This window comes from Chrysoperla carnea, chromosome 1 (genome assembly GCF_905475395.1).
Source record: "Chrysoperla carnea chromosome 1, inChrCarn1.1, whole genome shotgun sequence".
Lineage (NCBI taxonomy): Eukaryota > Metazoa > Arthropoda > Insecta > Neuroptera > Chrysopidae > Chrysoperla > Chrysoperla carnea.
Window position 1 is genome coordinate 126144415 of NC_058337.1, and position 13207 is coordinate 126157621.

At 30.9% G+C, this 13207-nt stretch overlaps 1 protein-coding gene across 1 annotated transcript; it reads left to right on the forward strand.

Moving 5' to 3' along the window:
* Positions 1 to 2218: 2218 nt before the first annotated feature.
* LOC123305469 (ovoinhibitor-like) lies at positions 2219 to 4895 on the forward strand. Its single transcript, XM_044887187.1, has 2 exons — positions 2219 to 2361; positions 2823 to 4895. The coding sequence occupies exons 1-2, from the start codon at positions 2295 to 2297 to the stop codon at positions 4835 to 4837; spliced, it is 2082 nt and encodes a 693-aa protein (XP_044743122.1). The 5' UTR covers positions 2219 to 2294; the 3' UTR covers positions 4838 to 4895.
* Positions 4896 to 13207: the final 8312 nt, after the last annotated feature.

Here is a 13207-nt window from a genome sequence, read left to right on the forward strand (position 1 = left end):
AAACAACTTGACAATTTCTTGTTGCTGGCCGGTATGATAATTTCTGAAAGATCAATTCAATAAATAAAAATTAATAATGAAAAACTATAAACAAATTTCCTTAACAAATCAACAATTAATTTATTTACAAATACAATGTATCTTATTTTTGAAGTGTTTATCAAAGTACATTTAATTATTAGTTATTGTTTTTATTGTTTTTAACAAAATGGTAATAGAACAATAATCTTTTTGTTCAATATTTCTAGAAACTTTCAGAATCATATTATTTAAAAGAATTTTGAATAAAAAACAGATAATTTTTTATTTTTATAAACAAAATTTTTGAAACCTTGATCTAAATTTTTTATCTTCAGAATTATGAAATTTACATATTCAAAAATAAAAAAATTTCTAGAATATATGAAAATTATATTTTATATGGTCTTACATAATGAATAGGAATATTTCAATTTTCATTATTCCGATATATTCGCAAGTCAAAACTGACCTGCTAAAATAGCTCTACGTTTTTTTGTTCCCTAGCAGCCGATCACCATAATTTGAGCAAAGCTTTACTTTTTCCTTTGTATCTCTCTCCGAACAAAATCGTTTTAGTGGCGATATCGCTAAGAACATCCTCGAGCATAAAATCGTTGATATCTGAAAACTAAAAGAAATGTCCTTATAAAAAACTTATCAATTTTTGTTTGAAACATTTTCTGTTTAAATTAGGAAATACGAATTGCCAAACGTATGTGTTTTACACACTAATTAACAGTGTTATACGCAAGAGAGTCGACACAGTGCACGTCTTAACGTGCAAACAACAACAACATATGTTCTATTATTCAATATGTAAAGCTAAGCTTCACGATCCGGTTAACATTTTCGAAAACCAAAGCAATGAAGCCATTATTGTGCTGCTTTTTAGACTTTTCTAATTTATCAAAAGTAATGCCAGTATTGACATTAAATACTTTCTGTACAGAGTGTTTCAACAATTTTAGTAAATATAGTAGAAAAAATTTGAAATGGGAAGCTAGGTATTATTTTTTTGAAGTTATATTTTTCCCTCCACTATCATTTCGATGTGATAACGCTTAAAAATATGGCTACCTATCGAATAGAGAATTCGTGATATATTATTATAAAAATTTCAATGATTATACATTGATAATATTTATACCAAAACACAAATACGCAACAGGCTATGAACAATTTACGCATAGAAATTGCAAAGGAAGTCCCATGGTGTCACAATAGGTGTGTGCATTTTTATTCTATAATTTAAAGGTCTTTTATTTTGTTCTCCAATGCCCTTGTGTATTTTACGTGAATAAAACTTATTCAAAATAAATACAGCAACTTTTTTTTTTTTATAAATAAATTTCCCAAGTACGTAAAAATTATTGAAGGTACTTGCAATATTTATTATTATTACAAATAAGAAATTACAAGGAAATAAATGACAATAAATTAGTAATAAACACATCATACATTATTATTTACTTTTGAATCAATTCAACGAGTAACATTGTAGTAATAGATCGTGAGCTCATAATGAATTGTAATTAGTATGATTCTTTTTGTCTGTCAGTTGGTAAATTGATGATAATATGTTCAGTATTACAAAAAAAGGATGTTTAAAGGTAGTACGAGCTTGTGACTGTAATTGTTTGCACTTTTTTCAACTTTGATGATGGATTTTGTTATGACTTCATGAATGTAGACGAAAAATACGAATAAAATTTTTTAATATCGGCCTTGGTTTTTGACATATCATACGTGTTCAAAATATCGATAACTTGGACAATTTATAACAGCTAACAAAGACGGTTAATGCTTCAATTTTTTTTACAGCTTTATGTACTTTGAAAACTATTTTTTTACACAATTTCGTGCAAAACTTTACCTTTACACTCGAGTCGTGATTAAAACAACATTTTAAACCATTACCAAAATTTATTTCATAATCCTCCCATTTATATCATCGGAATACAAAAATCGAGCTATGATTGAAAATCAACTTTATCAATTCCCTAATTAAAAGACAATAAGAATAATGAACGTTGTGTTTTCGACTAGGCTCAAGGTCTATTGATGAAAATAACAGACCTACAATCAATAGAATATGAGTAAATCACTAATACAAGATTAACAAGAAGATAAGATTAAACACACAAAAAACTTATTTACTATTGATAAATTTTTTATTTGAAGTGGTATCGTTTAATTTAGTATAAAAACAATTGAGAGACAGTGATCATTAATCAGTACCGCTTTCCCAACACTGGTAAGTCAAATTGATTCAAATGATCGCTACGTTAACGGCCAAAACACAACAATCGAAAATGAATCTATTCGTGAAATTTATAATTGGTAAGTTATATTTGATTTTTGAAATTATTATCTAATCAGCTGCATGACAATTAGTCATATCATGTCTAGTACAATTAACTCCACGTATGCTTATTACAAAATTTTCTTCCCTACATCCAAGTTTTTGGTACATCATTAATTTTTATTTTTTTTTTGGCATCATGCTTTATCTTGGTTTCAAATATTTTTATTTTCGCATCAAGGACGTTGCTTGCAAAAAGCAAGGGGTTATTTTTGTTTTTATTATCGAGTTTTAGTACACAGCTTTTATCGAGAAGTCCCGAGTCTTTTGCTAACTCGACGAGAAGTTCAAAAGCAAAAGCTAAAAAAAACTGGGTTAAAGCAAATCGAAATATTAGTAAAGACACAAATTAAATCGAGAACTGAGGAGTTTTTGTTTTTATTACGACAAGTTGTTCAATATGATTAAGTAAATAAATTTTTTTTTCTTCATTTTTCAGCTAATTTAGCTGTTTGTCTAGTACAATCAGCTGTTGTACATGAAAAATGTAGCAAGATGTGTACGAGAGAATATAGTCCAGTCTGTGGATTAGATAACACTGGAAACTCTAAAACATTTAGTAACAAATGCACTTTCGAATATGAACAATGTGAAAACCGTGGAGCAGAATGGCGTTTAATTGCCGAATCTGAATGTGATAATACAAAAACAACAACATGTACTGACTTCTGTACAATGGAATACCGACCAGTATGTGGTATGGATAATACTGGACGTACAGTCACATTCGGAAATAAATGCATTTTTGAATCCGAACAATGTAGCAACAGAGGTGCTGACTGGAAACTTACCACGGAATCTGCTTGTGAAGATCAACAACAAGATTCAATTGAGGAATGTGCAACATTCTGTCCATTAATCTACCAACCCGTTTGTGGTATGGATAACACAGGCAACCGAAAAACATTTGGGAATGAATGCCACTTCAAACAACAACAATGTAATAACCGTGGCTCAGAATGGCGAATTGTCAAACAAGATACCTGTGAATCCGACGTTCATGTCAAAACGACCGAAGTTTGTCCATCAGTATGTACATTCGAATACAAACCCGTTTGTGGTATGGATAACACTGGCAATTATAGAACTTTTGGAAACAAATGCACCTTCGAAATTGAACAATGTAATAATCGTGGAGCTGAATGGAGGATTATTGGACATCATGAATGTAGACTTAAACAATCAAATGATGTAGTTGAGTGTCCAAAAAAATGTACACGAGAATTTATGCCAGTTTGCGGAGTTGATAACACAGGAAACTTCAGAACATTTAACAATGAATGTGAATTTAAAACCGAAGAATGCGAAAATCGTGGTGCCGAGTGGAAACTTGTATCCAAACAAGACTGTCGTATACGATTGACTGATGACCAACAATGCCCATCTGCTTGCCCACTTTTACTAGCACCAGTTTGCGGAATGGACAACACAGGCAACCAACGTACATTTGATAACGCATGTGTGTTCAAAAAAGAACAATGTGAAAATCGTGGTGCCGAATGGAGAATAGTTAGCAATCAAGATTGTCGACTTCGAACCAAACGATCAGCTCCAAAATCTGAATGTCCCAAAAAGTGCACCCGAGAGTTCATGCCAGTCTGTGGTGTTGACAACACAGGAAACTTTAGAACATTCAACAATGAATGTGAATTCAAAACTGAAGAATGCGAGAACCGAGGAGCTGAATGGAAATTAGTTTCAAAACAAGATTGCCGTTTACGACTGACTGATGACCAACAATGTCCATTGGTATGTCCACTTTTACTCTCCCCTGTTTGTGGAATGGATAACACAGGCAACCAACGCACATTTGATAACGAATGCGTGTTCAAAAAAGAGCAGTGTGATAATCGTGGTGCAGAATGGAGACTTGTTAGTAATCAAGATTGTCGACTCCGATCGAAACGATCAGCTTTAAAAGCTGAATGTCCCAAAAAGTGCACCCGCGAGTTCATGCCAGTCTGTGGTGTTGACAACACAGGAAACTTTAGAACCTTCAACAATGAATGTGAATTCAAAACTGAAGAATGCGAAAACCGTGGTGCAGAATGGAAATTAGTGTCAAAACAAGACTGTCGTTTACGATTAACCGACGACTTACAATGTCCAACTGTTTGCCCTTTATTGCTTTCTCCTGTTTGTGGAATGGATAACACAGGTAATCATCGGACATTCGACAACGAATGTGAATTCAATAAAGAACAATGTGAAAACCGTGGTGCTGAATGGAGAATAATCAGTCATCAAGATTGTCGCCTACGACGATCAGTTCCAAAATCTGAATGTCCCAAAGCATGTCCACTTTTAATTGCTCCAGTATGTGGTATGGATAACACTGGCAACTTAAAAACTTTCAGTAATGAATGTGTTTTCAAAAGTGCACAATGCGAAAATCGTGGCGCTGAATGGAAACTGATTGCTAACCAAGATTGTAGACTGAGAAATGAAATGTGATAACCATCACTCAACTTTTTTTTTTATTTGAGCAAATATTTTTTATACTTGTTATGTTTTATATATATCGTTTATTTTTTATAAAAATTACTAGATTTTAAATAAATTAATTTGTCTCAATTTTCATTTTTTTATTGATTTTATTCCCGTAAACCATATTTCAAAATATTAGTTTCAGGTATTTCAATTGAATGAGGTTTAAAAAGAAAGAGCAATCTAAACTTTGAAATTAAATAATGACCTTGATTATTTATTTCATAATTAATATTTTCTATATATTTTCCTAATTGTGATAAAAAAGTATAACTTTTATATAAAAAAAATTCAAAATATTATTCTAAATTTTTCTTTATGGTTTGATATTTCGTAAACTTGTAGATTTCAACAAATAATGTTTAAATTATGATTTATTCTCTGGTGAGTGACTAACTGCTTTACCAGATATAAATTTAAAAGGAACAAAAAACATTGATATTCAACATTTCTTTCAAGCTTTCACGTTTTGTTACCGTTTCGTTTTACTAAAAAAATTGTAGGTTGATTCCTAAAGCCAGACAAATACTACAAGTAAAAATTATTACTACCAACATAACCACATCTGATAAGAATTTTATCAGTAAGAATTTCTTACAATCGATAAAAAAAAGAAGTTCTTATTTGATTGAGAGAATTGTACGGATAATTATGGATTCGGAAGCTTACCAAACTTTTTCTTTAAAAGAACCTTCACCGTCATCGTAGAATAATATATGCCTGGAAATTTTAGAGGCAATATTTGAATGATTATAATTTTTCGTCCATTTTTAACCCCTGATCTAAAAAAGGGGGTGTTATAAGTTTGACCGCCATGTGTGTGTGTTTGTCTATGGCATCGTAGCGCCTAAACGGATGAACCGATTTTAATTTTTTTGGCCTCGTCTGAAAGGTAATTTAATGGAGAGTGTTTTAGCTAGGTCAAGTAGGCGTTTAAGGTTTCGTGCTCGAAAAAAACTAAAAAATTCGCGATGATGTTCAAAATCGGTTCAATTTTGAAAAGGCTTAAGAAAAACGGTAATTTAAAGGAGAGTCTTAAAAATAGTTTCAAGTGCGAGTTTAAGGATCCGTGTCCGAAAAATTTGCCGGGGATTTTTTTATATTTTGAAAATTTAACTTGTTTTTCTGATAACCACATAAGACATATTTTTAATGGAATTTTATTGATTTCGAGACTCCTATCATAGTGTTTCTATCAAAAACTGTTCATGGTTTAATCATGGTTTTGATTAAATTAATTTAAATCAATTTTTTTCAGGCGAACCCATACCATTATTTTCGTAATTTTAAATTATCATTCTTCTGATACCAATTTCGATTAGTTAACAAATCGGTGTAGTTCCCTATATTGACTTACCTATTCATATGGTATGAACAGACCCACACTGTTAACCAATAGAAATTTGGTATCAGGAGAAGGATAATTAAATTACGAAAATAAAAGTATAGGCTTACCTGAAAAAAATCGATCATGGAAAAAAATTGATAAAAATTAATTTAATTACACTTTTCGATAAGAAAACTATGATAGAATTATCAAAATTTCATAAAAAATATGTCTCATCTGATAATCAGATGGGTGCCGATTGACCTTCTACCGTCTCTTGTATTAGTTTGTATGGTTAAAATCTGTTACATGTGGAGCAGCCACAAAAATATTTTCTAGCAAAAATGACAAATGTTTATTTAAACATTTTTATATATCAACGAATATATATTTTCCCCGTATCTAATATATATATCACACCTTTTCAAGAGTAAATTGTGTAAGATTACTTATATTTTAGTGGATCAAATATGTTTTTCTAGCATTTGATTAAGACAAATGGATTGTCTATGTTTTGCTTTTAAAAATATGTTTCATTTTTTTTTCTGTTTTTGTTTTCGTTTTTAGTATTTTGTTTGGTTTTTTAGCAAAAATATCACAATATAACTGACGACTATCTAATAATAATCACATAACCAAGTCACATAACATCATGTTTTTTTCACTTCGAGGAGCGAGTTTATTTTGATAGGGAGGGATATTTTTTTGTATCTCTTCATATAAATGTATGTATGAATACAATGAGTTCCAAATAAAACAAATTTACATTTTGGGAAGATTGTTTTGCTGATATTTGGAAATGAATATTTTTTACGCGAATATAATAATTACAGATGAATAAGATATTATTTCCTAAATATTGTTAGCAAAAATTCTCAACAAACCTATATTAGTTTTTTTCTAGAGAATCAATTTGTTGGTCAAGCATTACATTGTAATTTACCTGCATCTAAACCAAAACAAAAAAGAGTTTGAAGCAAAAATTTGGTCAAAGGGTCTAGTATTTTGAATCCGTTAAGGCATAAAGTAAATTGTCTTCTATGAAAAGCTGATAATTCTGATTGCCAAATTGGAATGATGCACAACCATCCTAGACCTGTTAAGACATCTTAAGACTGTTTAATATTTCAAAATGACAAGGAAGACAATACAATGATCCTTCTCCTACCGTCCTTTGCCGGTTTTTGCTATACGAATATTGAAATTAAAATATGTCGATATGTCAAATGGTCCCAAGAGACACTCTGCTAGAATCATTGTAAGGCTAATAGACTAAAAGTGTCTCACTAGAACTGCGGCAGCAAAATATCTAGCCTAGATCAGGGCAGTATCAGGAATTACCATTTTAAGTGCAGATATTATATGGCAACCGTTACACATTGTCTAATCCTCTTCCCTTGGAATCGAACATAAGAACCTCACATATAGTTATCAGGAAATTTCGAAAAAACTATTCAATTTTCTGGGCTATTTAAAAATAATTGAATATAAACCCAGATACTTTGAACTTCAGGAATAAACTTGCCCTACCCCAAGTGGTGTCAATAAAACCCTCACCTTCACAGCCCACATAGTTTAGAAGAGACAAGAAACAGACAGCAAAAACGGTTAAATTACTCTGTTTGTGTATTTATAACGTTAAGAAGAACGATGATATAAACTTAAAATTTATTTTCTCTTTTATGGAAATATTTATTACGAACATATTTTGTTAGAAAAATTATTCATGAAACGTTTTGGTCATATTTTTATGTAGAATTATTGTTTTTTATTTGTATTTTAAATTTATAATACAGAATATAAAAAAAAAAGTTTATTCTTCTTTTAACCTTTTCTGTATTTAACTGGCCGAATTTGTTGAACAGATTTAACATTATTATTAAAATTGTATAAATCAGAATCAGTTTTGTTGTAGTACACATCATATTACATTGAAAGAGATTAAGACATTGTTTAGAAAATGGTTAAGCAACAATGGCTTTTGTTTCTTTTTTATATTATAAAAGATCCATGAGATCCTACTATCTCGCATATGATGTTACTATGGTTGCGCTAACAGCCAATTACCTTCAGAAAGTGGATGTCAAGACGTCAATTGAGTTGTTCAACTTACATATGATTCGATTAGACTCCAGACTCTTATAAGAGTATCGCTATTTTACAAACTTTGGATAAAGTGGTCTAGGCGATTTAAATATGTATGAAGTTGGCACCAAATGATATTTTTTCCTGATATTTTTTTTTGCAGGCCATGACTCAAAAATTTAGATTTCATTTAATATATAATACAACGTATTTGTGGACTTGGCATAAAAAGAGGCATATATTTAATCATAAAAGGTAAGGTGGTTAAAACAAGTCTTACGATATAAAATGTTTAGTTGTAATAACATATGATGAGGTAGATAAAGACCATTGGTCCATCGGTCATTGGTCCAGTCTTCTAGATTTAGATGAGTTTTATTCATATATGAGTTACAAATTCTAAGTATTTTTTCTATTCACAATATTCCATTTTGATAATCACACAAATAAATGTAAAAAGATGACAACAAATAAAACTTCCTTAATAAATTAGTCTTTCCACACGTTAAAAATAGCCACATATCCGGATCAGATTTAGGAATAAAATTGTCACTAAGGTATTTGCCCATTTCAAGGTCCATTTTTTACAATACTAAAGTAAATAAAAAATGAAAATGATTTATGAAAAAACAATCTTTATCACAAGTCGTTGTTTATTTGTAAATAAATTCAACATACAAATCAACAGATTAAATTATATTTCTCTAAAAAACAATCATTTTACACCGAAGTTTAAGATTTTTCGTAAAACTTAATCTAAAACATGAGCTTCTTAGGTATGCTTACAATTGCTTTTTTTGCCATAATTGTATGGTAGGCTATCTTTGGTTTAGCGAAACTTTATCAACCTATGAAACAAAAGACTCTAAATAAAAACACTAACCATGAAAATTCCCAAAAACTTATTAATAACAAGCAACAAAAAGATTTTCAAGGCCATCTTGGAAACTCGTTTAGTGGGCCTTTATGAGACCTTATCCTGGCAACAATTACTACTTCTTTTAAATGAAAACCAACAAAAGATGTAAACGACATTTACTTTCTACGGAATGCCCTTGAATCTAAGTAGCTTTGTATTTCAAAGGCCTTCTCTCTATCTTCGATACGAAGTTGTTGTTGTATGGCACTTACCAAACCTGAAGTCGAAATTTAAACTTATCCGAACGTTTGCAAGTATAAGATTTTGAATTTAGGCTATCTTAGGAATAGGATCATCTTAGATGCAGGTTCCTTTGCTAGTAAGCAGGGAAAATTTGTGCGATATTTCATCAAGGAATCGATAACAATAATAAGATATTTTTTCTATTTGAAGCTCTCCAATAGTTCGAGCTTTCAATATGCAAATATAATGTGCTTAAAACACAGCTTCGGAATGTGATAAGCTTAAAAAATATACTACAAGAATCTTCAAGTATATAAATGTATAAAATTCACATCGACCTCTTCTCCATATCATAACATTCTACAAATATTGAAGTAGTGACCATTGACTACACACATATTACATGAAAAATAAACCTTACAATCATCCATGTATGCATGTAAGGTATTATCTATTCTATATGTACACGACTCCTACTCACTCCATTCGATGTCCAACTACTAAAAAAAAACCTTAAAGTAATAAAGCGTAACGTATGTAACAGATGTTGGACATATCTTTCTCTCCTGGTATAACCTAACCGGTAACTTCTCGCGGTAACTTGATCATTTTTGTTTATCATTTGCATTCAAAGCAAAAAGTATTCGTCAGAACAAAATTTCCAAATCATTTGAGACACGCGTTAATTGGTTGACTACGTAACTATTGAAAGAAATATGACGACTACAGCGCTGGAAGTATGAACGTTATTTCAGGGTTTGTAAAAAAGTACTTTTTAGGGCCGTAATTTAATTTGTTACAAGCTTCATTACAAATCATTTCCTTCATTTATTAAGACCATTATGCCACATTTTTTGACGGTTCCAAATAGCAGCAATATCATCGTAAATAGATCACGTTAGACTCAGATTTCTCGTCTAGAACTTATCACCCTTCAGTAATCGATAATTTGCCCATAATTTGCACTTCGCTTTCGATCTGCCACGAGTATATGATTCGTTTAAGAATTTGTTAAAGTCACGTTTATGACAATGATTTTGTTTTTCTTGGAAAGTTTCAAGTTTAACCTAAACTTTTTATATTATTATTATTATTTGACAATATCTGGTTCCTAAAACAGTTACAGCAACTCGAAATTTCGTTGCTATATGCTTTGACCTATTTCTAGAGTAGCACCTTAAAGCTCGCCTTGATCATTTTAACATTGGGCATCGATGATTGTCCCAATATGCACGATGATGCAAATGTAAGTGCAAGTAATTATCAATCCAACACTCCATTACAAAAATCCTACAACATTCGCAAATTTGATGGAGACCGCAATTTTCATAAGATAATTACGAAGATCTGTTCGTCAACATCCTTTTTCATGAATTTCAAAAATTTTTTAGAAGAACGCAGATCTTTAAAGACCAGTCTTTGAACAAATTTGATGGATAAAATTTTCAAATTGGGTATCGGCACGCACATTCCACTTCATGACAAGTCCACGTCATGAAATAAGTCCTGCAGTATTATCAAATTTGAAGAAAGTCATTGCGGGGTTCTTTACGACAACAGCCTTTTTCGTGAACTTTTGATTTTTTCAACGCATAATTAAATATTCCCAATCAAAATATTGTAACTAATCACGGTGTGTATAACTTTTAGAAAGATTTCGAACTGAAGAAGATCAGACTTTTAATTTCAAATGAAAACGTATTGATGAATATGAAGAATGTTAAATCATATGAATTATTCAATAAATTCGAAATAAGTAGAAAAAAAAAAATGAAAGCATAAACTGTGTAACATTGGTTGATATTACTTTTTCGGTTAGTATAGAAAAATACGGTTGTCTTTTTGACCTTCTGAAGACAACATCGTTGTATACACTATATAAAAACGTAACGGTAGCTAACCGGATATTGGCTAGTTTTATAGTCACCACACGCGGACTTAAACGACATTTTCTCTACATATATCCCTTGTATAACAAAGTTTCCATATTATATTGTATGCATCAAATAATATTAGATGGGTGGCTCTCTATGTGTGTTTTTTCGACTCCCCCATGGCATGGATGGACATACAACTGAAGGTGAAATTGACCAACGGACACATAGGTAGATGATGGTCATTCATGCCAACCAGATCAAGTAAGTCATAACATTTTATGATGTTCAACAAACTTTAAGGTTTGTTTGTGTTTTTGAATTTCATTTTATATACATACAAGTTTTGTTTCAAATATATTTTATGAAAAACATATTCTTACACATTGTGCTTTATTACACGTACGGGAGAATGGATGTTTTGTATCTGGGCAGGATTTTTATTTTATTAGCACGAATAATATTTGTATATAAACTACTCGCTTTTGCTTGCAAGGGGGTTCCTTTACCCCTATGGCGGTCTTCGGTTTTAGCTCCTCCAAAAGATAATAGAACTAATAAAGAAGATGTTGGAGTTTTTTAATTTTTCCCGTAGATTTCAAGCAATTTGGCGTTAAAAATAAAAAAACCCGCATCTTTCTAGTACGTATTGAATATAAAAATGTACTTTTTTGGTGTATTCTGATTTTCCGGTAGTTTGCAATGCACAAGTTGAAGTTTTACGATTTTTCCCGTAAGTTACAAACAATTCAGCGTCAAATGTAAAAAATTCATCAGATTTTCCGGGAGGTTGCAATAAAAAAGCAGGAATTTTCCGAATTTTCAAGCAATTCCCCATAAAATCGTATCTTTCTATCATGTCCAGAAATCTCTTACTAAAGTGTTCATTTCGGTCAAAATAGTTAATTTGAGAATATATTTTATAAAGAAATTAACAAATTTTCGATTTATTTTTTGCATTTCTGGAAAAATAACCGGTTTTTTCTCTGCAAACTCGTGTTTGCATAAAAAGTTTCTACATAAATTAAGGAGTAATTATTCTTATCAATTATCAGTATGAAGTATTAAGAGATGATAAGCATTGATCTTCTAATTCGATGCTTTTGAATGAACTTTGGATGACCCTAATTCGTTTATTTTTCGTGGAGACATAGCTCAGATCGCCTACTTTGTTACAGGATTGAATTCCATCATAGCAAGCAAAAATTATGAAAAATCTTCTTTGTCAAGTCGATGCCGTTTCTTATTTCGGACCAAAATGTCAAGTTAAGTCAAACATAAGTTGTGTAGTAGTAGTTGAAGACAAGATTTTTGAGCAATGAAAATAACGGAAATCATTGGGATCCGGGAACAATTTCAGAGCTAGACGAAACAAGGTATAGTAACGTATGGCTTGTCTGTCAATTAAGATGCATCACTCAGGCATTTGATTGCCCAAACTTCAAACACCCGAGAAATACTCAACCAAGTAATGTTCCAAATTTTAGGACACCCATCACAGCTTGAAGACTAACAACACACACCGTTTGAGCATTCAACTTTCATTTTATGATTGTGATTTTTTTTTTCTTTTATCTGTTTTGTATGAAGTTTTGTTTTCTTTCTTCTTTTTTTCTAGTACTAAACTTAAAACTTGATTTATTAAAATTTTTGCATATTGAATAGAAACTTTAAATTAGTATTGTGAAAAAAAAATTGAGTGGACAATATTGAAATAGAAAAATACTAACCAATGAAAAGATTGAACTGATATGCCACTGAAATTTTTATGGGAATTTATACTTTCACCCTTAGTTTCTAGTCTGTTCCACTCAAAGAATAAGAAGGATATGTTCAGAAAAAGGCTTTAGCCAAAAGTTGTCAAGAGCAATAAAAGTCATTCGTCAGTGTCCATTACTTTGATCTGAAATTTTTAGATATTTTTTAGAAGCATTAACGATTGAAAGCCT

Bases quoted from the DNA above. Each gene is read 5' to 3' on its own strand.
- LOC123305469 (XM_044887187.1), top strand. From the start codon at position 2,295: ATGATCGCTACGTTAACGGCCAAAACACAACAATCGAAAATGAATCTA. The intron at 2,362-2,822 runs GTAAGTTATATT...TTCATTTTTCAG, and splicing joins ATTCGTGAAATTTATAATTG to CTAATTTAGCTGTTTGTCTA.